Genomic DNA, 27333 nt, shown 5'->3' on the forward strand with positions numbered 1-27333 from the left:
AAATGGCGTGAATTTGGACCAAATCTTATTGTAACCTGGAAAACCTGTCTCGACTTATCAATAAGTAACTGTGTAGCTATGAATGAATACCGCTGTTGCTCATGAATTTTTATTCTATTTGGTGGCTTCTAAAGAAGCTGTTTTCGAAAAAGCGGCATTTGGCTCACTGGATGCGTCCGGCGGAATAACTATCCGTAAACTAGATCTGAACTTTCTCTACCGGGCGGGGAGCTATTTTGCGGGCTTGTTCGTCTACGAAGGAAAGCGACTTGCTTGTTTTTTCTTCTGTTTGGTCGGACTGCGTTAATCGGAGTAATAGAGCGCGATTGTGAAGTGCAAGTGAGTGATACGCTTTTACTTCCGTCAATACGGATAGATTTCCATGGCTCGTTGGTGGTCGTATCAACGGGGTTCCACCGTAGTCTCGTTTTCAATTGTTGTTGTTGTCTTTTTTTTGTCATCGCTAACCGGTTTATTATAAGAGCGTGGCTATTGTTAACTATTGCTATTGCTCACTTTATGTCACCTTAGGATTTACTTTACGAATTCAACCGTTTGATTGACAACAGCTGAAATCTGTAAAGAGACTCGTGTATTCACAAAGCTTTACCAACTGCCCACTGATTAAATGGGCACTGCAAGTCCATTCGCGAGAGACCATAGCATTCTGGGCGATGTTTGACGTTGCGGCTTATTCTCCAACGCATGTCGGAACATATGGGTGCAATATGTTTTATTCCCATCGATGTTAAAATGAGCCGACACATTGGTTTCGACGATGAAGAACTAATAAAACATTGAAATCGATGGGGTCTTCGTTTTGCAGTTCACCCCCCTAAAACTACAAAACGAAGACCCCCCTTAAAACGCTTCATTTAACGTTAAAACATTGAAATCGATCGGGTCTTCGTTTTGTAGTTTTATCCCCTAAAACTACAAAACGAAGGCCCCCCCTTAAAACGCTTCATTTGACGCTAAAACATTAAAATCGATGGAGTCTTCGTTTTGTAGTTTTACCCCTCTTAAAACTACAAAACGAAGACCTCCCTTAAAACGCTTTATTTTACGATAAAACATTGAAATCGAAGGGGTCTTCGTTTTGTAGTTTTACCCCCCTAAAACTACAAAACGAAGACTCCCGTTGAAACGTTTAATTTATATTGTCTATTATCTATCTGTATTGGAAGATTCTACCAAAAAATTCCATTCGAATTCAGACATTACTTTTCAGAATACTAACAACCTTGAGCGACAGAGTATATTGTTCAACAGTTAATGTCGCAACAACGAATACAATCTAGCGGTAAACATAAACGTGTGCCAGAATAATTTTGATGTACCTTTCTGGAATATAACAGGTTTGTAGAACGTAATGTGATGTTATCTTGTTCAGATTATTTTCATTGTACACTAATTCCGAGTGTAAATTTTGACAAACAATCCTTTCACCGATTTATTACTTGATATGTGCAAATCTATTAGTTCCATATAACACGGTTGTTCTCCATCGTTACCGGCTCGAGGTTAAGTTGGTAACTAAAATTCAATAAGTATATGCTATCTTACGGTTACCGCCCCAGGCCGGCCGGCCGGCACGAACATGAACTAGCTCAGTATAATAGCAAGAAAAACTGGAAAAACTAGAAAGCAAGAACAACTCTTACGTTTAACTTTCGTGACAAAAATTTTCACCTATGAGGAATTCCCTGCATGGGGTTGCTACATGTAGTGACATTGAAGCAAAACTTAAATAGCGATTCTACAACTAAACATGCAAGCAGTCATCCATCAATACGAAGTTTACATGCTCTCGGAAGTAATTGGTTAAAGAACTCCAGTCATTTTCATATCTAGTTGGAATAATAATGATAATAATAATAATATAATAATAATAATAAATAGATGCTTATAGGGCGCATTTCTAATCTCAATGCGCCTAACAACAGATTATTAAGACATAAGAGTAAGTAATTAATTAACAGTAATGTTTTTTAAGCAAAAATGTCTTAAGCCTAGTTTTGAATGTTTCTACTGTTTCCGCTCTTTTAATATATTCGGGAATTGAGTTCCGTAGTTTCGGTGCAGATACTGAAAAAGCGCGTCCATCATAGGAATTGGATTTAATAGGTGGGATGCATAACTGTGATCGAGTTGAGGATCTCAGTGTTCTTGATGGGTGGTATTCTTGTATAAGAGATTCTAAATAACTAGTAGATTGCTCATTTAAGATCTTATAAGTTATAAGTAATATCTTAAAACTAACTCTTGCTTCGATTGGCAGCCAATGTAGATTCTTTAAAATGGGTGTGATATGTTCAGTGTTTCGTGTTCCGGTTATCATACGAGCAGCGATATTCTGGATCCTCTGTAGTTTGTCCCTTTGATACTTTGGTATCCCATATAGAATGCTATTACAATAGTCTAGTCTAGAAATTACAAGGGAGTTGACTAGCATCTTCAACGCATCATTGGGAAGGTATCGACGGACGAGTCCAATGGATCTTATAGCAAAAGGGGCTTTTTTGCATGTTTCATTGATATGGTCGTTAAAAGATAGCTTTTTATGCATTACAATGCCTAGATTCGTTGCTTTTCCTTTGATTCCTATTTCACTATTTGCTAATGTTAGGGTCTCCAACAATGACGGTTGCTTCTTGAACCAGGAGGTGAAGTGCAGAATTTCAGTTTTATCTGGATTGCTCTTCAGCATGTTCTGAGTGTACCACGCAAAAACATCATTTACAGATGCTTGAAGAATATTTACAGACTCGGCAGAATGCTCAGGATCTTTAATAGTGATGTAGATTTGCGTATCGTCGGCGCAGAACATACAATTTAAGTCGCGAGTAAGTATAACATCTTGAAGAGGTGCCAGGTAGAGAGTAAAGAGTAATGGGCCAAGTATCGAGCCCTGATGTACTCCATATTCTAAGCATCGCGGTGAGGATGTAGAATCGCTAATAGTAACTTGCTGGAAGCAATCAAATAGGTACGAGGAGAACCATTGAAGAACAGTTCCAGTGAAGTTAACGTATGTCCTAAGTCTCGTGAGCAGAAGATGGTGGTCTATGGTATCGAAAGCTGCTGATAGATCAAGTAGAACCAGAATTACTTCGCCTTGAGAGTCAAGTGTCCTAAAAATACCATTACTAACTCTAAGTAGAGCAGATTCTGTTGAGTGATGTTTCCTGTGTGCAGATCGCAAGGAAGGAAATAGTCCATGGTAGTTCAGGTAATTTTGAACTTGAATGGTAACTGACTTTTCAATTATCTTAGAGACAAATGGAATTTTGGCTATGGGTCAATAATTGGCAAACAAATCAGGCTCAAGATTAGGTTTCTTCAGTTTCGGACGAACCACTGAGGTTTTCAAAGAAGTTGGGAAGACTCCAATTTCAATGGATTGTCTACGATTCTGCTGATAAGAGGTAATAATAAGTTTATGTTGTCTTTAATGATATGTGTTGAAATCGGATCAAGAGGGCAGGTCTTGTTCGAGAATGATATTATGTCTTTAGTATTCTTGTTTGATGGTGGAATGAATTCAGAGAGTTCACAGTGAATATTTCTTTTTTTCATATTATGAAGTAGCTGGGTGTTGTTCGAAAGGTCGGATAGTTCCTTACGTATGTCTCTTATCTTGTTTATAAAAAGGTTGTTAAAATCTTCAGTAAGTTGTTTAAGAGAGTCATAAGTAGGCAGCACAGTGTTCTTTATCTTGAAGAAGCCGTCAATAAGTCTGAAGAGCTGATTTTGGAATCAAGACTAAAACGCTGGTTACGCGCGCTAATTTTTCTGCGTTTAGCTCCGTTTGCATGTAATTACTTCAAATAGTGGCTTCAAATACTAGGCTGCCTTCGCTCATGATTTTACGATACTCATGATTTTACGATAAAATTAAGGTGGACACAGAGAATGGACATCAATGCTGCTACGGCTAGGGAATGTTTGCAAATGCTGTCGTGCTTGTACCTTCCACACACACAAGTCGCATGATCGGTGAAAACGGAAACCTGTACGGTTCCGTTCTTTGAGCTGGCGCTCGCAACTTCAAATTGGACAGCACCGCCAGTTTGTAAACTTGCCTTTCGCTGAATGGCTGTAGGGTGGTTTAGGAGATACAGGACTTCCCTTTTCAAGGCCTCTGCATTTTCTTTGGAATAAGCGTGACTGTTGACCAGTTCTTCAACGATGTCTGTATCTAAACACCGAAATTCCTTTGTTTCGTCAGCACGTGAAAATTCAAACGACGGCCAGGGCACATCTTCCTGTTTGAAGACGTCACTTACCGAAAGCTTCTGAGTACCGAGGACGTAATCTTTCCTCATCTCGGGTGTCCATTCGAACCACACGTCAGCTGGCACTTGTAGATATCTGGCGTGATCTGCAAGGATGTACTAGTCACTGACCCCTGCGATGGCAGAGTGCATCTCTTCCATTTGGTTTACATGAACAACCTCAAACACGTTTTGCGTAAAACTGAATCTTGTTCAACTGCAAGACACAAGGGTTTTGTTTCAAGAAAGTTTCTTTAGCAGATTTCATGACGTTGTTCATGGAATCTGAATTGTTAGTGTAACAACGTAGTGGTTTACCATCATCCCCAACCGCCATCCCCGCCTCCTCTCGAACTTACTCTCCCATGTGCTTCGCCATCATATCTGAAAGTTCTTTCAGATAGGACCAGAACTAAGGAGTATACGTCTCATCGGGTCTCTTCAAGACCTCCCCCTGCCTATCTTCCATCTCACTCTTTGATGACTCCAAACGGTCACGTAAATAATCCTGATCAACAGCATCCAGTATATCTTGCTGCTTTCCTGGAATTCCAAACACTTGATGCAAGAAGAAACGCTGTTCCTTTTTATGCCGAATTTCGATTTCCCGGAGCTTTTCCTTGCAATTATTTTCGAAATGCTTAAAGCAGCGTAAGCTCCTGGCGCTCTTTAGCTCGTCTTCAAAGACCCGTTGAAGGTTTTCTTCCCAATCAGTGATGAACCCTTTTGCCTTTGACAGCCCCTTGCATTTGGATGCACATGCCGCGGCAAGGGCTCTATAGGCATCATAGGTCTTCTTATGGTGAATCATAGTAGGGCCTAAAAAAACAGGGCTTTCGTTCGTCCTTTTGGACTTCAACAAAAGATGCTTGAAAACAACTGGAGTAACCTCAAATTGTCCCATTTGGAACGTTTGATGACTTGAGGCTTGAGTTTGGCAAAGAGAGGTAAGGTTCAGTTCAGGAAAAAATATTTCAAATATTCAAGTCAAATGAGGTGTTAGGGTGGCACGAGCTTACTGGTCGCTGATATTCAGCGGGGATCCTATGTCACTTTGAATATCAAGGGTAGTTTTATATTCCTTTTTTTTTTTTCGGGGAGTAACAATAGACGCTCTTCGTCAGGTGTAGAATTTAGAATCTCGAAGAGCATCTCTTTTTCAGTCAGTGTTGGCCTTACATACTCCCACATGCTGGCTCTCGTACAACTTTATTTGCTTTACATAAGAAATGCTAATTTGAAATCTGTTTAATTTTTTTACGTTCATTACAGGAAAGAAGACACCAACAACAACAAACATATGAAACATATGAGTGAACTGCGGTTATGAGACGTATATGAGCACGATCCTTCGCAGTAAAGCACTATTTGAGCAATAGTGAAAATCAGACCTGAAAAAAATTTCAGGCCTGTACGGGATTCGAACCACTGACCTCTGCGATACTAGTGCAGCGCTCTACCAATTGAGCTAACAAGCCAACTGGGAGCAGGCCATCAAATTAATTCGACATAAACCCGTAGATGATAAATCAAACAACAACAAACATATGAAACATATGAGTGAACTGCGGTTATGAGACGTATATGAGCACGATCCTTCGCAGTAAAGCACTATTTGAGCAATAGTGAAAATCAGACCTGAAAAAAAAAATTTCAGGCCTGTACGGGATTCGAACCACTGACCTCTGCGATACTAGTGCAGCGCTCTACCAATTGAGCTAACAAGCCAACTGGGAGCAGGCCATCAAATTAAGGCAATCTACAATTAAGGAGATTCATTTCAATATTATGCGTCTTTTCTTCAAATATTCTTAGAAGGATGTATTGACAATGTATTTAAGATTCTTTTTTATTTTTTGCACAAAAACGATCTTACCTTATTTAACTAGCACGAAGATTGTTGGCCGTAAGGCTCTTAATTCCGAAGAGCGAACTCATGAAAGTTAAAACCGTAGTTTAGGCATAAAACGAGCCACTTCTGTCTTATACGGCTCTTTTTCCAAAGCGCTATGTTAGGTTTCGTTAAAAGACCCTTAAATTTTTGGGGAAAAAACCATCTTTACACAAAAATTTTTTGTGTAAAATTAAGCACTCAGTTTCTGAGTGCTTAATTTTGTCCTGGCCACGACAGGAGAGTGCGCCAAGGGACTGGAACCCATTTCTCTCAGAATTACTCGACGAAAATAATTTCTTCAGTTCCAGTCCTTACTCGGAAACCTAATTTTGGGGTATCCATTTTAGTCTAGCCTGCGTGCAGCCCCACTGATCCTTCGTCAAGTGGATCTGCGTAATATCGAACAAAAACGTGTAGAAAGACCCCCCGCAACTAGTTTGAAAATAAATAATCTTGCCTTATAACGCGGCCTCTCATTGGCTCGTCCCAGTCTCTATCTACGGGGTCGATGTTTTTATTTCACACGTGAGTTGGACAGGTCGAAAAAATTTTATATTTTTGTCCAGATATTTTGAGTTTTTATCGCTATGTAAACTTTAGTGTTGGTGGATGCGGCAGAGGAGACTGCATTTATCGGTCGGATTGGGCTAAGTAGAGCGTTATGGAAGTGAGACTTTTTGCTCGCTGGAGTCGAAGTGAGCACGTTCCCTCCTTGAAGCCCTTCATCCAGACGTGACTTTTTCGGCGTAACGGTAATAGTGGGTAAATCTCCTCCATCATGTACACGTTTGTTCTGGGTAGTTACACTGTTTTGGAAAGTTTCTTCGATATCTTTCATAGTCCTTTTCGATCAAGTTCACGCAAGGATTGCATGCTGTTTGAGTTTCCATCTGTAATTTACATAGCAATAAAAAATCAAAATATCCGGGCAAAACTATAAAATTTTTTCGACCTCTCAAACTCACGTGTGAAGACAAAACATCAACCCTGTAGATAGAGACTGGGACGAGCCAATGAGAGGCCGCGTTATAAGGTAGCCAATCGGCAACGATTATATATTTTCAAACTAGTTGCGGGGGGTCTTTCTACACGTTTTTGTTGGATATTATGCAGACCCAGTTGACGAAGGATCAGTGGGACTGCACGCAGGCTATTTTTGCCACGACCGTTACTCGACTCCTGTGCATCCATCCATCTATAGCGTTTTAGTGTTCGCACCTGAGCAAAATGGGTTCGTGGTCACAGTTTTTTCGCGAAAAATGGAACAATTTTTTTAAAGATGAGGAAGAAGAACGCAAAGAAAGAGAACGGAAAGAACGCGAGGAAAGAGAACGTGAAGAAGTAAAGAAGGATATCCTTAGATTTGGAGGCAAAATGGAAGTGAAAGCGCGTGCCCACTATTTTTGTGCAGATTACTACGCGAAGTGGAAGTTTTTCCTATTTGTCCCATTACTTATCGTAGGAGGAGCATTAGTAGGCTATCAGCAAGAGGTTGACGGCAGGCCACTGAAGACCGGCAAGGTGATCTTCGTCCTCGCCGTTGCTGTATTTGTTATCGAACGAATCTACCGCTGGGCGACTGATTCACACGAGAAGCATTACAAAGCAGAGACAAATTGCCAGAGTATTGCAGAAAGAGCGTTATCTCTTCGGAAGAGGGCTTGCGATTGCACCGAATCTACGAGTTCCTTAAGGGACAGGTTGGATAAACTTCTCGAGGCGAAGGGAAACTCCAGCGAGATAAGACCTGAAGAATGGGCCATACAAAAAGCATCGAAGAAATAAAATGGAGACAGCGGATAAATAATCAGCTATGGTTGGCTGAAAAAAGGACTTAAGGATGGTTTAGTAGATAAATAAAAATTTTTAGCTCCAACACGGAAGTGCAAATTTATTCTGCTTTCCGTATGAAATACTTCACCCCCTCCCCCTCCCTCATTGAATATTCATTGTTGAGTTACATGTTGCTAAGGAACTGAATCGTTGTTTTGTGAAGGCGCCATATTGAAAAAGTGCTCTGTTCAAAGCGCATTACTTTGTAACAAAATTTATCATTCTGAACCATGCCAGCGGCCGTTTTAAAGGAAGAGAAGGTTCTAAAAGAAGAGGATAAGAATCCAAGGTAGCTACACGAACGAGATAACTCCTATCACGCGATTTCGGCTTAACCACTGTAAATATGTGTGACGCTTTCTCCTTTCTTACGAAACAGGATTACGAAGAAAGTGCTAATTCAACCTTGCAAAGATCACAAACTGTACAGAACACCATATCTTAATGATATTCTTTACCTTCATTATAAAGGTACGTAATTCGAGATAAAAGTATGGTAAATATATAGCGTTTAGAGAAGTGTTGCATGAAAGGTTAGGTGTAATTTGTTATTATTTTTATATTATCAACTTGAAAAACCGATGTCGTTTCATCAAACGAAAACTAGATGCTCTAAGTTTTTTTCCTCGTTTTATTTTTCCCTTGTGTTTAAATGTCGGACAGCCGGGCACAGCCTTAACCGGACTAATTGCCCGGCAGACAGAATTTCCACTGAAAGTTTTTCTCGAACTTCTTTAATGCTGAGAGTATCAGATGTTTGTTTGGTTACAATGAATATATGAAGTTCATATATTTTGAACTGCGGTATTAGATACGAAAAATCAGACCTGAAAAAAAAAACTTCATATATTCATTGTATCTGATTTATCATCACGGGTTTATTACGAATCAACTTAACGACCTGCTCCCAGTTGGCTTGTTAGCTCAATTGGTAGAACGCTGCACTAGTATCGCAGAGGTCAGTGGTTCGAATCCCATACAGGCCTGATTTTTTTTCAGGTCTGATTTTCGCTATTGCATAAATAGCACTCTCTACTGCGAGGATCGTGCATCATACGTAGATGTTTGTTTACTGGCTTGTGTATGCTGCAAAAGCGCTTGGACATTGACACTTGGAAAACATTTGTGGAAAGACTCCTGCGCATGGCTAAAATGGGCTTAGGCCTGGGTCGCATCACCGTCCAATTTTTATTTTGGCTGGCACTAAAAAAATTAAAAAGTAAATTTTTTTAACCAGAAATCGAAATTAAATTGACAACTTTAGGGTCACATTTCAACCAGCAGGTTAAAAAAGAAATCATCAATCACACAGGTAATCTCACAGCCGACAAATAAACATTCCCACGAACTAACCATTTGGCGAAACAGAACACTTTGCATCGCAATTATAGTCCTGTTTTTAGCTGTTCAACAGCAACAAAATCAAATGCTTGCGTTTATTTTGCTGATGGAAAGATGGATAAATAGTTGCAGCAGATTGCTTGCTGGTGCCCAATGAGAATACAAAATTGCTATTTGCAACAATTACGACGAGTGCCATATGCATGGTCACTTCCACGTCCTAATGAGTCTTGGTTCGCAGTACACTATCATGATCTCACCATCCCAGGAGATTTTTCTCCGTAGCAGCTGCAAACGAATAGAGCAACCTTCAATAAATTATGGCTCTTCACATATTAGGTACTAGAATTGTGCAACAAAACTCACGATTTAGATCTTGTTTATCTCCTTCTAACGTACTTGCTATTGGACTGTATTGTTTGGCTCATGGAAACTCCTATCTAACAATCGGCCTGACCTTCAACATTGGTTAAATATTCCTAGGGATTCTTAGGAATTCCAACTCAGAACACCAATGGCTACCCTGAAATACTCTGAATCTAAAAACTTGCTGGAAATTCCTAGGAATTTTTAGGAATTTCTAGCAATGTTTAAGAATTGCTGGGAACTTTAGGAAATTTTCAAGGCAACTAATATCAAATAAATGCATGCATTAACTCCCAACTAAAAATTCAAGTTGTCAATGAAATTTATTTACATGCACCGTCAGTGTGAAATACTTATTCATGCCCTTATTTTGTCAAAGTTGGATTATTGTAATGTTCTTCTATCTGGCCTACAGCAATCACAAATTAATAGACTACAACATGTACAAAATTCAGCTGCCCACCTAAGCCCCTAACAGATATGATCACATTACGCCTCCATTGGCTGCCTGTGTCTGCCCATGTTGATTTTAAGATACTTCTTCTCATTTTAAAGTATATGGTCTGAGTCCTCTGTATCTTAGTGAAGTGTTAAGACCATACATTCCTAATAGAAACCTAAGATCTTCTAAGAAAAACTCTTAATGGTACCTAAATGCAATCTTAAAACATATGAATAGAGAGCATTCTCTCATGGAGCTCCTACTCTGTGGATGATGATAAACTTTATTCATGTGTCAATTATAAAATAGCAGTAATAAAACCACTAAGTAAGGACACAACAAGATAATTTGAATAAAATAGTAAATAACTAAGTATTAGTATACAATGATATAGCATAAAATATACGAATAAATAGCATAAAATTTGTGGTCAGCAGAATTAGGCTAGGGGACCTTAAGACGTGAGGGGGGTGGGGGAATAGTCTGAGCCTAACTAAGATATAACTAAGAATCATGCACTGCAAACCAAGCAAGCCACACAGCCACCATCGTCCATTAATATTTCCAAATTCATTCCTCTAACTGCCCTCTTAAAACCCGCTAGTGAATTCAACATCCTAATATGGGAAGGTAGCTTAGCCCATAGCACAGGTCCTAAATACCTAAGGGAGTGCCTGCCATAATTAATAGAGTTAAATCTTGGAGTAGTAAATTCTTTAACTCTTAAGTTATACACTGTGAGATTTGCTGAAAATAAATCTTGTATATAGCTTGGTGCTAGGTTAAATTTTACTTTATACACGATGGTCGCTATATCTTGCAATCTACAGTTCACTAGGGTGGGCAATTTAGCCCACTCTAACAACTGCCTATAGCTAGCGTTCCAGTCACGGATAACTTCCCTAAGACCCCTCTCCTGGACATGCTCCACTTTTCTTGAATCACTTCCCCTACAAAAGTGCCATACAGTACTGCAGTAAGTCAAATAGGACAAGAATCCAGCCTTATACAGCTGCAGTTTAGCAGTGGTTGGTATCAAGTTGCACAACCTTGTCATTACTCCCACTCTCTGACTAGCCTTTTTGCAAATCTCACTTATATGGACATTAAAAGTCAATTGAGAATCAATGCCTACACCTAGTAATTTAATGTTCTGATAGTGGGAAACTCTATTACCGTCTATGTCAATATTGATATTGGCATCTTTTTGCTTGCTAATGAGCAGGCTACCATATTTAGTAAAGTTTCCCTGTAAACAGTTCTCTTTATACCAACTTGTTGCTGCAACTGCACTCTCCTGTAATCTTGTTTGGATTAACTGGACATCTTTACTTGCTTCGAAAAACTGGTGATCATCCGCATACATGGAGATATTCGACTTCATTACATAAGTCAGATCATTCTGATAAAGATTCCACATCAAAGGCCCTAGAGAAGAGCCTTGAGGGCACCCTCTTACCACCTTCCTCCATCTGCTTGTTGTGTTCCCTAGCTTCACTCTTGCTTGGCAATGGAACGCCTTGCTGGATGATATTTGAAAAGTGGACCTTTTGACAACAATTAAGTCTAAACTTAAAACCCATTTATTTAGGCAGTTGTAGTTTTGCTTTCATTGATTTTTCACTAGTCTTTTATTTCACTTTAGTTCTTAATTGACTACATTTTTCTTTCACTACTATTGTAAAGCGCCACTGGATCTTTGAGAAGCGTTGCACTGTATAAGCTAATTGTATTATTATTATTATAACTCAGGTTTACATGTTAATTATTATTTTGCTGTTGCATATTATATTAACATCAACATGTAGTGATATTAGGATGAAATTTCTTTTTCTTTCTTAAAAACTTTCTAAAAGTTATCCTCAATTATAGCTTTTCATTTAAAATTGTCCTAGTGAATCAGTAAATTTGGTTTGACACAAATTGTGAATAAAATCTGTTGATTCTTTCTCATGAAATGCAATAACTTGGTTTATGTTTATTGCAATAAATACTATTCGTCAAAAAATAGTCTTAAGGAATCATTTCATTTGGGATGATGATACAAATGGTATTTTATCCTTTCCTCCCTGAGTCAGGCTTTGACTTAATTTAATGTGGTTGTAACTTCTTCGGATAAAACTCTTGTGTGTTAAAATTCAAATGTAAGCTGTCAAGCAGCATCTTCATGCTCTGCTGTTTGTTTTTGTTGATTCTGCAAGTTGAAATTCAGAGATTTCTTCTCAATTTTGACTGAACACTCTTGGGAGAGAAGGGCTTAATTACAGGTAAATAATTGATCTTTTAATTAAACTCTTGTTGTAACTGTAATAATTAGTTCAATGAAGTTATCCCAAACTGCAGACTAAGCAGCTGTTTGTCTTTTTCTGCTGGGCTCACAGCTTGCCAAACGTGACTAAAATAATCCCAAAACCTTTAGCTCACTGATAGATTTATTTCATTGTGAAGCATAAGCTTAAGAAACTGTGGCATGCAAGTGACCGATTCGATTCTCAGGTTTAATCACGAACCAAATATCACAGTTTGTACTGATCATGTGGCCTTTGAGTTTAGAAAGCAAATCTGTGATATGAGTACATTGGATTAAACTGACAATTTGCACTTAATGTAGCTGCTTTATGAAAAATGCATATTCATGTTAAGATTTACTAAAACTTAGTTTAATTAATAAATTTCATGATAAACATGTACAGGTATATACATCTCTTGGTACACTTTGTTTAGCATATCTTTTATTGAACCAATAATTTATTAAAGTTTTAAGCCTCTAAAATTACTCCTTGTCTTAAAACCTTCACATTCAAGGTATTGAGAATTTCTTGGAATTATTTGGATTTCAGGGTTATTTAATTTGCTTCAAATTCAATTCCCATTAATTCCCAGAATTCTACCCTTCTTAACTTAAAGGTAGTTTGTACAGCTGAGAATTCTTAGGAATTCCTAAGAATTCCAAGTCCTCACAAAAACTGGAACCTTCCTTTCCCAGAAATTCCCAGTAATTCCAAGCTTTTAAGATCAGAGCTTAATTATTTGCATAGTTTGGAATTTTTGAGAATTCCTAGGAATTCCCAGAAAACTGGGAACTCAGTTCGCAAGGGTGTACCCTACATCAACAACAAAGAAAATGATTTTCACTTGAGCAGTATACTTAAAGTATACTTGTACCCTACATCAACAACAAAGAAAGTGATTTTCACTTGAGCAGTATACTTAAAGTGTACTTCAGAAAGGGTACTGCAAATGTACTTAAGTAAGTGCAGTACTATTGAAGTATTAGTGAAGTATGATTGCAGTATAACCACTCTGGATGCAGTATACTTCTAGTAGACTTTAATTATGCTTCAAGGCTATATTTTTTGGTAAGGGGGAGCTCTAAAAATTACAATCATGGTTTTTATTACTTAAATTTTCCAAGCTTGTACTAATACCATAACATAGCTACTTGTAAGTGGTTGTGTTACACTTCAGTGTGCCAACATTCAAGTAATGTATTAATTACTATTACATTAAAGTTTCTGTACAGTGTGATTTGAGCTTTTAACTATTAGTGGAGGGTTTGCAAAAATAGAAAACCTTGAGGAGTACACAGGCTTAAAATGCTTATGATAATGGAATGTACGCATTCACAAGATTGAAAACCCAGACAATCAGAAAGAGTTGCGATGTCTGTGAGTACTATTTTATCTTTTTCTGTCAAAAATCTAAAAGATGACAGTACAAACTACCCAAAGCAAGGGCTGTTGAGGTTTTCCTGGAGAAACTGACTCTCTGGCTAATGTTGGACTTCGAACATACATAGGCAGTCAATTTCAGTAAACCAGTCCCTATATGTGTTAAAAGAGGTAAGTTTGTGAAGAATGTGTGGTTCTAGGTCAGCAGGGACATTACAAGATAATTTGGTTTTATCAATCATAGTTGATGGTGTAAATTCATGGCCATGGTAGAGTGTTGAACTATAGCTGACATTTGTATCATAAGCCCTTCATCAGTCAGTGAAGGGCAAACACTTAACATAATTATGGGGTAAAGCTTAAAACATCAGTGTTAGAAACTCTGTACAGTTGCTAATTTACATTATCAACTGGGTTGAAACCGAGCATATGTGTGCAAAACATGCACCTCTTACTATCAAGTACATTTTTTTTTATATCACCACTTTGAATTATAAATATAGAGTTTTACTAAAGCTTTTCTTCACTGCTTTAAATATTATCATCCAAGGATCTTTGGGAAGTGGTATACAGTTCTCCAACCCATACAAACTTTATTTAGGATCCCATAAAATTTAGAAGTTTTTTGTGGTTTTACAGAGTCCACATGACCATGCACATTCACAGTGGACCTTATAATATGCTAGATTTGTGTATAATTAGGGAAGGTACGTTTTTTATTGGTGGGGGGGGGGTGGGCTGGGGTATTTTAGAAATTTTTTGCCAAAAAAGTCGTGGCCCTCCCACTTTCCAGATTGGATTAATGCATGACCCTTCATAAATGCCTAAACAAAAAGGATCTGACCCTCCCCCCCACCTCCTATGGTGGCCGAGAACTGCCATTAAAAATATTCAAATTTATAGGAATTATTTTTGTTATTTTTTTTTTAATTTCGATTTATTTCTCATTTTTCTTTTTAAAATAAAAGCAAGTGAAAGTAAAATGTAAAATAGAAATAAAATTAAACCAAAGATAAATGAAATGAAATCAAAATTAAATACTACCCGGCTGAGCGCTGCCACTAGTTTTTTTTTTTTTTTTTTTTTTTTTTGCGGTCGGAAAAAAAAAATTTGTTTGTGGCCGAACGCTGCCACATGGCCGAGGGCTGCCAAACAAACCCAAAATGCACTACCATCAAAAAGTTCGTGAGAAGCAATTTCTGGGTCGAATAATTCATACCCATGTCCTTGTATGTCTAGCAGCATGAGTTTTTTGTCTGACTTTTCATAAGAAAAATGGGTTAGACATTGAGCCTTCTGACCCATAACATCTGTTTCCTCGACCCAACAATCACCAGTATTGTTTAAGTATCGTATATGTGCACGATCCTTCGTAGTAAAGCACTATTTAAGCAATAGTGAAAATCAGACCTGAAAAAAATTCAGGCCTGTACGGGATTCGAACCACTGACCTCTGCGATACTAGTGCAGCGCTTACTGCACTAGTGAGCGCTGCACTAGTATCGCAGAGGTCAGTGGTTCAAATCCCGTACAGGCCTGAATTTTTTATCAGGTCTGATTTTCACTATTGCTTAAATAGTGCTTTACTGTGAAGGATCGTGCACATATACGTTTCATAACCGCAGTTCATATATATGTATTTCATATGTTTGTTGATTGTTTAAGTACTTGGTAAGCTGTCCATCAATAATCTCCTCCACAGTCACAAATTCTCCTTTATCATCTTCACCGTAGTAGATCTTTCTATACCTTAGGACCTCTCCAAATGCATTAATTTATGCGTTGTATCTCCTGCATCACGCTTCTTCCCTCTTTTCGCAGTCACTTTCTCTTTTAAGTTTTCCACGCAGCATCCGCCATACTAGAATCTTGAAAGGCATCCTGCAAAGAATTCTGGGTTTGTTCTAATGTTCTAATCTGAGGTAAAGTTTATTGATTCTAAGCTGCATGCATGGCTAGCTTACGAAAATAGGGTGGAGAGAGTCGATGGGCACTCAGTGCAATCATTTTAAATTGCAGATCCAAAACTGTGCTTTGAATCTGTGTAAACCTTTGACTCCCTTTGTCCTCTTCTATGCCACACAGGCTACAATCCTTGTCACAAGTGTTGAGAGAAACATTTCCTCCTTCTCCTCCCTTCATCCTTCCCCTCTTGTCATCCTTCCCTTCTTGTCATCCTTCCCCTCTTGTCATCTTTCCCATCTTGTCATCCTTTCCCTCTTGTCATCCTTCCCCTCTTGTCATCGTTCCCCTCTTGTCATCCTTCTTCTCTTGCCATCCTCCCCCTCTTGTCATCCTTCCCCTCTTGTCATCCTTCTCCTTCCCCTCTTGTCATCCTTCCCCGCTTGTCATCCTTCTCCTCTTGTCATCCTTCTTCTCTTGTCATCCTTCCCCTCTTGTCAATAGTGGTTACAGTAATATTCAGCTACTTGTCAAGAACTCAACACTGAGAGTTGGAGGTAGGTGTTTCAACAGAATGTGATGAGGATTGTAGTCATACTTTTTATTTTCTCCTCCTTAGTGTTTATAATTATGTACTTAATGAGTATAACTGGAAGGATGGAATGGCAAAATATTCAGCTTAAGGTCATGCTGTGTGGAAAATTGTAGCTTGGTCTGTGCATCAGTTGACTGAGAGCCTAATACTTTCCTGTTAGCTAGTTGGAAAGCATATTATCATATGACCACTAAGGGTTAAAAAGTTTCAAAATTTTGTTTCAACTTATTAATTAATAGGACGTAGTAGAAGGTAGCACATGGAACAACAATGCAAAAAGATTCTACAATTATGAAAACTTTTTCTTTTTTTATTTTTAGTCAGAACATGAAACTCACAATTCTTTGGTACACAGAATTGCATTCTAAATTCTGTTTTCCTTGAAGTTCAAGTCCATGATTAGAACTCCCAAAGCAGAACCACTCAAATTGAACTAACAACAATTTTTCTAATAAAAATTTATTCCATGTTTATCTCCCAATATCAATGTTAGTACCGGTACTTTAATATTTTTGAGCAAGTTTTTGTATTTGAGTTCACTTGGTCAATTATAGCATACAGTGTTTTCTTTTTAATCATTTTTATGATGCCCCTATATTCTATGGAACCTTTATTAAGTGGTCAACCTGTACTATGCAGTCACCCCTCCATTCCCTATGGGTGACCACCTAGTATATGTTTGAGTGTTGCCACAGCCGGACCAACACTCAAGGTCTTAAAACAAGTGAGAAGAATATGCTACCTTTCTATATCAAGAAATGGTTAGATACTCTAGTCTTCTCGGATAGGGACGAATAAATAGAGGTCCCGTCTCCTGCAGGGTTAGGGGTAGGAGACGTCAATTTCCTACGCACGAGATTACTGTGTGATGGATGTCCTCCCCTGGGGTGGTTGCTGGGTGGGAATCGGCCCTGAAAAGCCCCCGTGGGGAGTGGTCAATTAACGTGTGTATGTGTATTGTATCCAAGTCCATCCTGTTTTGGGGCAATATGGTCTCCATGTTGATAGTCCTGCTTGAGTTAATTTTCATACAAGTCTGTTTAACTTTGTCTGAGTTAATGATTGCCTTATAAGTCAGTGAGGGTCAATTAATCCAGTTAAGTATATCTGAGTGTCTATGTGGCTTCTACTGTCCATTTGCTCCATCTATCTTGCGAATGGCTTCTTGTGACTAGAAGGATCATGTTCACTTTCAGGCCTCAGTCATATGAATTGATGCAACATGAATTTATCTCTTCATGTGCATTTCATTATCTTAACCAGCCACTGAAGTTGATGTTTAAAATGCTTAGTATAACACGTATTTTATAGGCGGATTCATGCTGACGTCATTGTTTATATTTTTGCTCATTTGCATACGGCTTTGCGTAAAGAAGGAAGCATGTTAGATACAAATTGACTTAAGGCAGCTAAAGAGCTAGAAAACCTTAGTACATGGTGAAATTTTTAGCTCTTTGGGTGTAATAGTCAAGGAGAAATAGTCCATCAAAAACTGCAAAATTTCTGGGTGGCAAAAGCGCTAATGAGCTCATACATTCTAAGTAAAATTTTGAGTTTTTAAACCCGTGTTGCACAAAAAGTATTCAATACATCAGGCTCGTATTCATTGGCCGAGTTAATCGTACTTTGACCTTTCGATATTCAGAACTGATTTATTTTTAGCTCCATCAGAAACTGAATTGCTTATGCTAATGAGGCAAATATTGTAAACAAGGATTCCCCTATAGCACCGTGGTATGTGTGACTATAATTGTTTTAATATCCTTGCTTTCACAGTGTTCTCGATGTTTCCTACAACCGGATTGACGACCCTGATGTCGTGAAAGTCTTTGAATCCATGGAAAACCTTGTAAGATTATGGTACTAAGCATCGTTAGGTAGGAAGTGTTTGATCCCATTTTCAGTGCATTTATACAGTTTGCCTTGTTTTTTCTCAGCATCCATGTTTTTAACATGATGGGTAACCCGGTCATTAAGAAGATCAAGAATTACCGGAAATTATCATATAAGGGGCAAAATTACTGAATTGTGATTGGTCAAGACAGAGGGCATTTTTTCTTAATTTTTGTAATTGCCCCGGGCAAAATTACTTGAAAATGATTGGCTGAAAATCGCTTAGCAACGGCTGCCAAGGTAAAGAAATTTCTGTTTGTTTTGTAACAATGGCGTCCCGTTTTGCGCGAGATCAGTAAGAAAACATTTTGCCCCTTATATTATAAACAAGTAATCACATGGTTCCTCGTAAAATTAAGGATATCACTTGTGTTTTCGGAAGTTGCAGAAATTGCCCGAGTCGCGCAGCGACTCGGGCAATTTCAGCAACTTCCGAAAACACAAGTGATGTTAATCCTTAATTTTACTCGGCCCCATGCGATTACCTATACATATTCATCATCAAAATAGTAAGTGAACAAAGCAGTGAAGTTGCTGTGGTTTGTGTGGAGTAAAGTTTTCAACAAAGACGCCTAGCTAGCGTTTCTTAAATGTTGTCAGCAGTGCTACACTGTAAAACAGACTAACACGATGGTGAACGCTTATCACAGCGATTAAACGCCTGTCATTCGTGAGGGGATCAAATCTATCCGGCCGCCCACCAATTTCCCGCGCAAAATTTCAAAGAAAAACAACCACCATCTGCTAAGTAAGCAAAAGAAAACTGAAACGCTCATAGAAGTCTGTAAGAGAAACAAAATTAAGGAAAAGGAAAAGTCGAGACTTTTCGAACAACGTTCGTCAATAGAAATGCGACCGACTCAGCTCAAATCACTAACTATCCATACATGATGTAGCTGCGATCTTCATTTTACGCTGGAGGGGGCACATTGGCGCAAATTAATTATGATTAAAACGTTAGATTCTCAGTGGAAGCGAGTTTAATTTCCTTGACTCAAAGTCAATTGGCGTTCACAAAGAGGGACATTCGTATCCATCTTGTGGAAATGACTGATTGTTTAAGCAAGGAACCGTGGCTGGCTTCTTGCTGGTACAAGAACACTTTGGGATTGAGCAGTTAAAAAGAAAAACTGAAAAATGGCGACAACCTTGCTACAAACGAACTCACATTCTTTAATAAAGGAAGCCCCACTAACGTTACCATTCATCATTTGGTGTATCGAAAAAAGGAAATTATTGTATTTAACTATAAGAAAAAGCAAATACATGGTAAAGAAATTCAAATTTTATGAGAAAATTCTTTACCTGACGAGGGAGTAAGGAATTCGGCATTAATTTACATGCGAAAAGCAATATCGCACGAATGGTGAAGCGATGTGTGATATCATTTGGTGTATCAAAAAAAGGAGAGTATTTTATTGTAACTAATTATATGAAAAAGCAAATACACAGTAAAGAAATTTTAATTTTATGGGAAAATTAATTACTTGACAAGATAATGCGGCATTAGTTTTCACGCGAAAACCAATATCGCACGAATAGTGAAGCGATAAATGTGATATCGGTTTTCAAGTGCAATTTAACGCGGAATTCATCTATCAGGTAATGAATTTTCCTTAAATCGCATAATTCAATAATTGAAAATAAGAAAAAAGAAAACAGCATTATATTGTTTTTTTTTTTTTATCCTAAGCGAGAAACAAGATACGGAACAATATCACTTAGCCCCATTTTCAACTCGCAATTCCATGCTAAATAACTCGCCCCGTTAACCAATCAGAATGCGAGATTCTCTTCAATTATGCGATTTTGATTTTAATTTGTAGTGTACTCCAAGTCATCCTTGTATCAGAATGTGTAGGGATATTAACACTTCTTTTCCTATTTAGAAAGGTCTCAGAGACCTTGATGACAGACCAGTTTTTCCAAGAGAAAGAGCGTGTGCTGAGGCATGGTAAGAATTTAACTTTATTTTTTCGGGAAGACCTCAAAAGATCACGATTACCTACATCTTCTAATCGTAGACTTCAAGACATTGCTATCCTTATGTATAAAGTTAGGCATAAGCTTGCCCCCACCAATGTTGCCGAAATTTTTAGCTTAAATAGCTCAAGCTACAATCTGAGAAAGAAAGACTTTAATCTACCTCGATTCAATACTATTAACTATGGGAAACACTCAATACGTTATTTCGAACCTGCGCTATGGAACAGAGTTAACAACCTGGTCAAACAATCACCTTGCCTCCAGTCGTTTAAAACCATACGTAAATTAGATATTGCGAGTATTTTACTTAGATAATAATAGTGACTGCTGTGATCTCTGCAGGTCGCGATATTAATATTAGTTTTTTAGATTTTAGAATTTATATTGTTAAAGGTCCGGTAATACGGGCGACATTTTTCTTCAACTTGTCTTGCAACATTGTTGCATTGCAAGTTGAAACCCTTTGTTGCGCGTATTACCACGTTCGTGACCAACTTGTCTCGCAACAAAATATAGTGTTGCAAGTTGAGGCAACGTGTTGCGCAAAGTAGACTCGAGTTCTACTTTTCGCAACAAATTTTAGTTTTGCTTCAACTTGCCTTGCAACAAATTTGAATTCGACGCCTGTGATTGGCTGTCGTAATGCGCGGCGACGCGGCAAATTTAAAACAAACATGGCGGACGGAGACGAGCTTGAGGCTGTTGAAGTAGACCAGAAACTTTCCGAGAGCCAAACATTTTCCCTATACAAAGACCTGGAGGGTTATCGTAGTTTGTGGGACACATCGTATGTCCATTCAAAAAACGACCATTTGTTCCAGCACTCGCCCAAAGGCACTGGTAGTCAGGGCCAAACACAGCAAGGAGAACAATGCTGTTGTTCCCTTTGTAATCGTAATAATGAGAGCCAGAATTAGATCGCTGCTGAACTATGACACGTTTTCCGTCTATAGCGCCGATACCATTCGGAAAATTCCATCTTGCCTCGAATTTGTCTGCCACGGCGTCCCACTCCCTTTCTGTGTTTGGTACTTTTAGATATTCTGGAGCAAGTACCTGTAGTATAGGAAATTAAAATGTATGTCAAATATGTTAATTTCGACGCTGTTATATAAATAAATCAACGACTTCAAGACCTGCTTACCTTGTACAGGGCACGGCTTGTTTCTGACACGATTGAAGAAATTGTTTGGCGTGAAATTCTGAACGAGTACTCGAGGGAATGATAAGTTTCTCCCGTTGCCAAATACCGTAGCGTTACAGCTAGGCGTTCATCTGGCTGTATTGTCGCCCGGACAGAATTAATGGGTGATGGCTGCTCTTTCTTTTGGATCAGCGGGGATACTTTTCCCAACAGAAAGGAAAATTGCTCCTTCGTCATACGGAAAAACTCTTTGTACGGCACGACATCCCCCACTTCAAGCTCTCTAATTAGCTGGTGAAAAACGCCTCTCTCCTCTCTCCGGGAAATCCATTGTCGCATGTAAATTTTCCGATTTCGTTTTCGAGGCCTTTCCTCGTCTTCACCGAGCAAAAGGCCCAAACAGAGAGCTGCAAGCGCTCTCTTCCGACAAAGTTCAGCAGCCGCCATCTTTGTTTACATACGACTGACCAGTCATGCGCGCAGGATTCCGCGAATTTGCAACACTATATTTTGTTGCGAGACAAGTTGGTCACGAACGTGGTAATACGCACAACAAAGGGTTTCAACTTGCATGCAACAATGTTGCAAGACAAGTTGAAGAAAAATGTTGCCCGTATTACCGGACCTTAATTGATTAATAATCGTTGATTAGATTGGTGTCCCCAATTAGCTTGTGCTTGTACGCCTAAACACATTTGACACTGAAATAAAGTTTTATTATTATCATTATCATTATCATTATCATTAACAGTTTCAAATGCGATAATACCCCTCACTGAATGACGGGAGTGAATAATGAACAGGGAGTTAAAGTTTGCCTGGAGGCCAGTGACATTATAAAGACGTACGCTTACAGGGTTCACTTTATGTGCAACTTAGAGGTAGTTCATGAAGATGTCTATTACTAAAATTTTTTTCAACATGTAGCACTTTAAGATTATTTGTGTTTGACGGGTTTACGTGGCTGCAAGTGAGCATCTAAAAGATGTAAATGAAAACATTATCCTATTTTTTAAAATAGGATAATGTTTTCATTACATGCATTACAAAACATGCATTACAAAACATGCATTACAAAACATGCATTACAAAACATGCATTACAAAACATGCATTACAAAACATGCATTACAAAACATGCATTACAAAACATGCATACAAAACATGCATACAAAACATGCATTACAAAACATGCATTACAAAATATGCATTACAAAGAAGAGTCGTAAACCAAAACCAAAAGCGCGATTGCGATTGAACAATTCGCGTAACTACTGAGTGTAACTAAATATAGTACTTTTCGAGTAAGTGTCGTAATGCCAAAACCAAAATTATTGCAAGGGCCAATCAGAAGAAAGGAAAATACTCCAAGAGGCCAATGAGAACACAGTAGAGATCAAACAAACTGCCTAAAGGGCGGGAAAACGCGGGTGACCAGGTCGTCATCGGTTTTAGTTTTATATCTGATTGTTTGAGAGGATGGCGCGAAATCTTGTGGACCAATCAGAAAGTAGAATGAAGCAGAACCAATGCGATTTCGAATTACCCTCGGCACTTAGATGAAAATTGTTTTAGTCTCAATGAAATTTCGGTTTTCTGTGGGCAACTGATCGAAAATTTCTCTTTTACTGAGGGGAAAAAGGAGGACTAGAGGCTGAGCGAGAAGAAAAGAAGAGATGGATCACACGAGAAGAACAAAAAAATCATGAGAGTTTTGATGGTAAGACTTTATTTTTTAATGGAAGATTTATGGTTTTACAAATTTATGAAATACTTTTACGTTAAGGTATTATTTGCCAGATGGTATTTGTTAATCTCCTTTTTAAACATTTTTTATACAGCAAGGTCGAAAATAAGGGAACAAAACGATCTAATTAGGGTAAGACATTTACACGTTCTTGGCAGGTTGGAAATAAAATTTAATACATGTATCTTCATGTGATATTGAAGTAAAACTCATTTTCACGTTTTATATCTATCTTAAGATGTGGGCTTTTTGGATCACCGAAAAGTTTGCTCGCAAACGGGCAACTTTTCTTTTATTCGTTTTCCGCGTAAAGTAACAGGAGACTCTGTTAGTCAGTCAGCTCGACATGATTGGAATGTTATTAAAAGTTCGTCATTACCAGGTTCGAAAAAAAAGCTACAACAGGGAAATCTATCGAAGTGCCCAAACACTGCGTTTTTTTAACGTTGTCTTTTATACGTCGATTTGTCCAAGCTTGGTGTCAAAATTTCATACAATGTGAGTGCAAATTTTAAGACCCACATGTGTCTTTTTGAGCGGAAGCAGCAGCAGATTACATCTGACGACAAGAACGATGAAAACTCTCTAGAAAAATTTTAATAGCGACGGGGGAGGTGATGAAAGCGACAGTGAAATCAGCCAAGACGCTGAGCGACAATAAACGCATGCTGACGAAAAACAGGAGCCTGGAGTTGTGTCAATTTATGTTAACACGAAAACTGCCGACCCTAGGAATGAAGGCGACGATGTTTGTTCAGCTTTAGTACCTGAGACGCCTCCTGTTCAGGAGATAGAAACTGTCACAATCGGGTCTTCCACTGAGAACCAAGTGCTTGTTGATCATGGAATCTTCGGCGCATCTCGATAGCATCAAGTCAAAAGGGTTTGGTCCTATGATAACAGAAATAGTTCTGGATGAAGGTGATTGTTATTCTGTTAATAAGTTTTCAATCCAACGTTTGGCATCCTATGACAGCTGTTCCCCAAGTATACTGATAAGCGCGGTAAGCACTAATGTGAGGTCATGATTGCAAAATTTTAATGTAAACATGTTTGTTTTTTTAAAATATGATACAAATGAGGAATCCTTTTCATTTAGACCATTTAATGAGAAAACTTAGTGTACGTGCATGTCTAAGTATACATTCAACTCTCTCTAAGGCGGGCACCCTTGGTACCAGATTTACTTTTCACCATATAGTCATCCTTTAGCTTCGAAAAGGCGAAGCGCTCTAAGTCTGCTACAACCTTCATGGCTTCTGCACTCGACTGGGTGGAACTCTCGACTGGCTCGATATATACTTCTTCCTGGTCACTATCTTCTACTACGGTCTCTTTTGAAGCTGGCTTGTCTGCCTCGTCACCACAAAGAGAAAGTGCCTCGTCTCGACGAGCTTCCCGCCAGTCATCTGTGGATGTGTTTACTGCGGGTGCTTATGTTGGAACTTCTTCAGAGACTTATTGCTCTGCCGAAAGCCCCTCGATACCATCGATACGTTGAACGAGGTTTTCGAATTCCTCAAACAACGCAGTGTCCTCGGTAAACTGCCCCGGCAACAACTACGGTTGAGCTGAACCAGGACGCAAAAAAGCGAAGGAGGAATACAAGTGACTCAACTGATTGCAGTAAACGGCAGCGCAAATGAGTTGTTGTTTACGTAAATGACGGGAAAAGTGACTTTAATATTAAGACATACAGTATTGTAATATTAAAACCAGAGTTATCAGATTGCGCTAATTTTTCGAAATTTGGGACCTGTTATAAAATTTCCAAAACATCTGGTGTCCGCTTTGAGGGGTTTTTTTAACCAACATGTTGAAAAAAACTGTCCGCTGTTCGCCTTAGAGAGATGTCCGCCTTAGAGAGAGTTCAGTTACAGAGAAACAAGTGAAATTCGGCAGGGAATAAATTTTCTGTCCGCCTTAAAGAGGTGTCCGCTTAGAGAGAGTTGACTTAGTTTGGAAGTGTAGGAAATTCCTCATTGGTCGCAATTTCAAAGGAAAAAGTATGCCAAAATTTTATACCGAGCTTTGCTCGTTTCCAGATGAGTTAGAGAAACAAAAAGGAGAAGGAGTGCTGGTCACCGAATTAGAAGGTAAATGTATGTGCAAGTTTGACAGGACTGAATATTTCTTCAAAGTAAAGTTAAAGGCCTAATGCAGCAAATACCAAGAAAAACAAAACTGAATTTTCTAGTGAATTTCAGGGTTTCGTCCCCTCGCACTATAAAAGACCAACAAAAAAAAGCAGGGATTGCAAAATTAGACCAGGACAAAACCTATCAAGGTCAATTATTTCATTTTTATGAAATAAAAAATTACAACAGCATTATTTTAAAACTGGTTCAGTAAGTCATTAACGGATTGTAGTTTTTGGGGATAACGTATGTTTGCATGCCAATATTACTCGTTGCTGAATGCTAATTAACAATTGGTTCATGCTTTAGCGTGCACTATCGAGTTATGGAGCACGCGGGAAGTTTGGAGAGCACGAAAGAAGCGTAAGAGTTGCCCGAGGCGATAGCCGAGGGCAACTCTAGCTTCTTGAGTGCTCTCCAAACTTCCCACGTGCTCCATAACTCGATAGTGCACAGCTGAAAGCATGAACCAATTGTTTTAGAACATAGCCGGTGGAATTGTGCATCAAATGCGACGCGAAAAACGGACAACAATATCAGTTGAAGCGAATCGTGACGGCGCTGATGCCGAGTCTCCTTTTCCTTTGTTTTTCTCTTTTTCTGCCTCATTTAAGAACTCTAGCCCATGGGAAAAGGTCGAAACATTGTCTTCGTTTTCGGACTAGCAGGCCGAGTTTCTGTTTGTATCCATTATTGTCGCGAAATGTATTATTTTTCCCCGCACTAGCAATGGCCGCTCGCGCGAAAAAAAAATTTTGGCGAAGTCGGATTTGCTGACGCTATCAGCGTGCACTATCGGGATTTTGAGCACGCTTACGTATAATGAATTTGATTGCGCGACTCTGCTAGTTATGTTCTAAGAATATTTAGAACATAGCAGAGCCGCGCAAAATCCTGCTCAAAATCCCGACAGTGCACGCTGATAGCGTCAGCAAATCGCTCCGTCAGAAATTTTTTTTTCGCGCGAGCGGCCATTGTTAGCGCGGGGAAAAGTAATATATTTAGCGACAATAATGGATACAAACAGAGACTCGGCCTACTAGTCCCAAAACGCAGACAATTTTTCGACCTTTTCCCTTGGGGTGGAGTTCTTAAATGAGGCAGAAAAAAAGAACTTGAACTTGAACTTTATTTTTATTTAGACACGGTAAATCTATCAGATAAAATAATATTATTACAATCTATTATTACAATTACAATCTATTTTAATCTATGTAAACATGATCTAAAATTTAAAAGTGAAACAGAAAAAATAAAGAAATTCTACTTTACATAGATGCCGTGTGCGTTATGTCGATTCAGACGAAGAAATTGCGACACGTGATTGTGGAGACCATCAGTTTCTCAAAATAATAATGAGGTTAAAATACAGGGTATAAGGCCAGAACGGTTTGAAGAAAACAATTGATCCAATATGTTGAGATATGAAGCATTTGTCCAACGGGAATGTACGCTTATCAGTAAATTTACATAAGTTTCAGTTCTAAAAGAAAAGTAAAACAAATCTCTGCGTAAGTGTTCAGTGTTATAGGCTGACTTAGCTGTTGTGCGATATTCAGGCGCTTTAACAGACAACTAGAGTACGCTCTTAGGGAAAATTTGCACCGTCGAACCGAAACCGTTAACATCCAAACATTTAAGCGTCGGGTATCTCGGCTATGAAACGCCTGTGTAAATGTAGAAAACGAAAATTAAATTCTTATCTACCGTGATCTTTGAATAGTTCGTTGAACCCTCTTAAAACAAGATCAAATTAAAAACTGATGCAAATCATAGCCACTGGAAAACCACGTAATAAAGCACCTCGAATTTTTTATGATATCAGCGAGGGACAATCCATAAAATCAATAGGTCTGATTTTAGGTTTTTTATCATCGGTTTCTCAAATTAAACGATACTCAATAATCTTGTCTAGTGTGGATAATTATAAATTATGGGGTACAAAGTCTCAAAAGTTTGAAAAAGTCGCCATAGAACGAATTAATTTCACTGTGGTGGCGATTCCTTCACAGCGTGACATAATTACATAGAGCACACACAAAGACTGAAAAAGCAGTTACTGGGCTTTCCGGGTTTACCTTTCTGGGTTTACCGGACATTCGCTC

General features: G+C 38.6%; 2 protein-coding genes across 2 annotated transcripts; one reads left to right on the forward strand and one right to left on the reverse strand.

Annotated features, from left to right (window-relative positions):
- The first annotated feature begins 8154 nt into the window (after positions 1-8154).
- Positions 8155-27129, forward strand: LOC148727147 (uncharacterized). Its single transcript, XM_088726442.1, is given in 11 exon segments — positions 8155-8293; positions 8384-8475; positions 16561-16573; positions 18098-18181; positions 18259-18320; positions 18707-18723; positions 20104-20167; positions 22977-23063; positions 23185-23248; positions 23751-23976; positions 23978-27129. Coding segments are annotated over 11 exon segments (909 nt in total). The 5' UTR covers positions 8155-8234; the 3' UTR covers positions 24119-27129.
- LOC111346071 (uncharacterized) lies at positions 20864-21806 on the reverse strand. The gene is made up of 2 exons (XM_022953362.2): positions 21345-21806; positions 20864-21256 (listed from the first exon to the last, which is right to left on the reverse strand). The coding sequence occupies exons 1-2, from the start codon at positions 21789-21791 to the stop codon at positions 20864-20866; spliced, it is 840 nt and encodes a 279-aa protein (XP_022809097.1). The 5' UTR covers positions 21792-21806.
- Positions 27130-27333: the final 204 nt, after the last annotated feature.

Source organism: Stylophora pistillata, chromosome 7, assembly GCF_964205215.1.
Source record: "Stylophora pistillata chromosome 7, jaStyPist1.2, whole genome shotgun sequence".
Lineage (NCBI taxonomy): Eukaryota > Metazoa > Cnidaria > Anthozoa > Scleractinia > Pocilloporidae > Stylophora > Stylophora pistillata.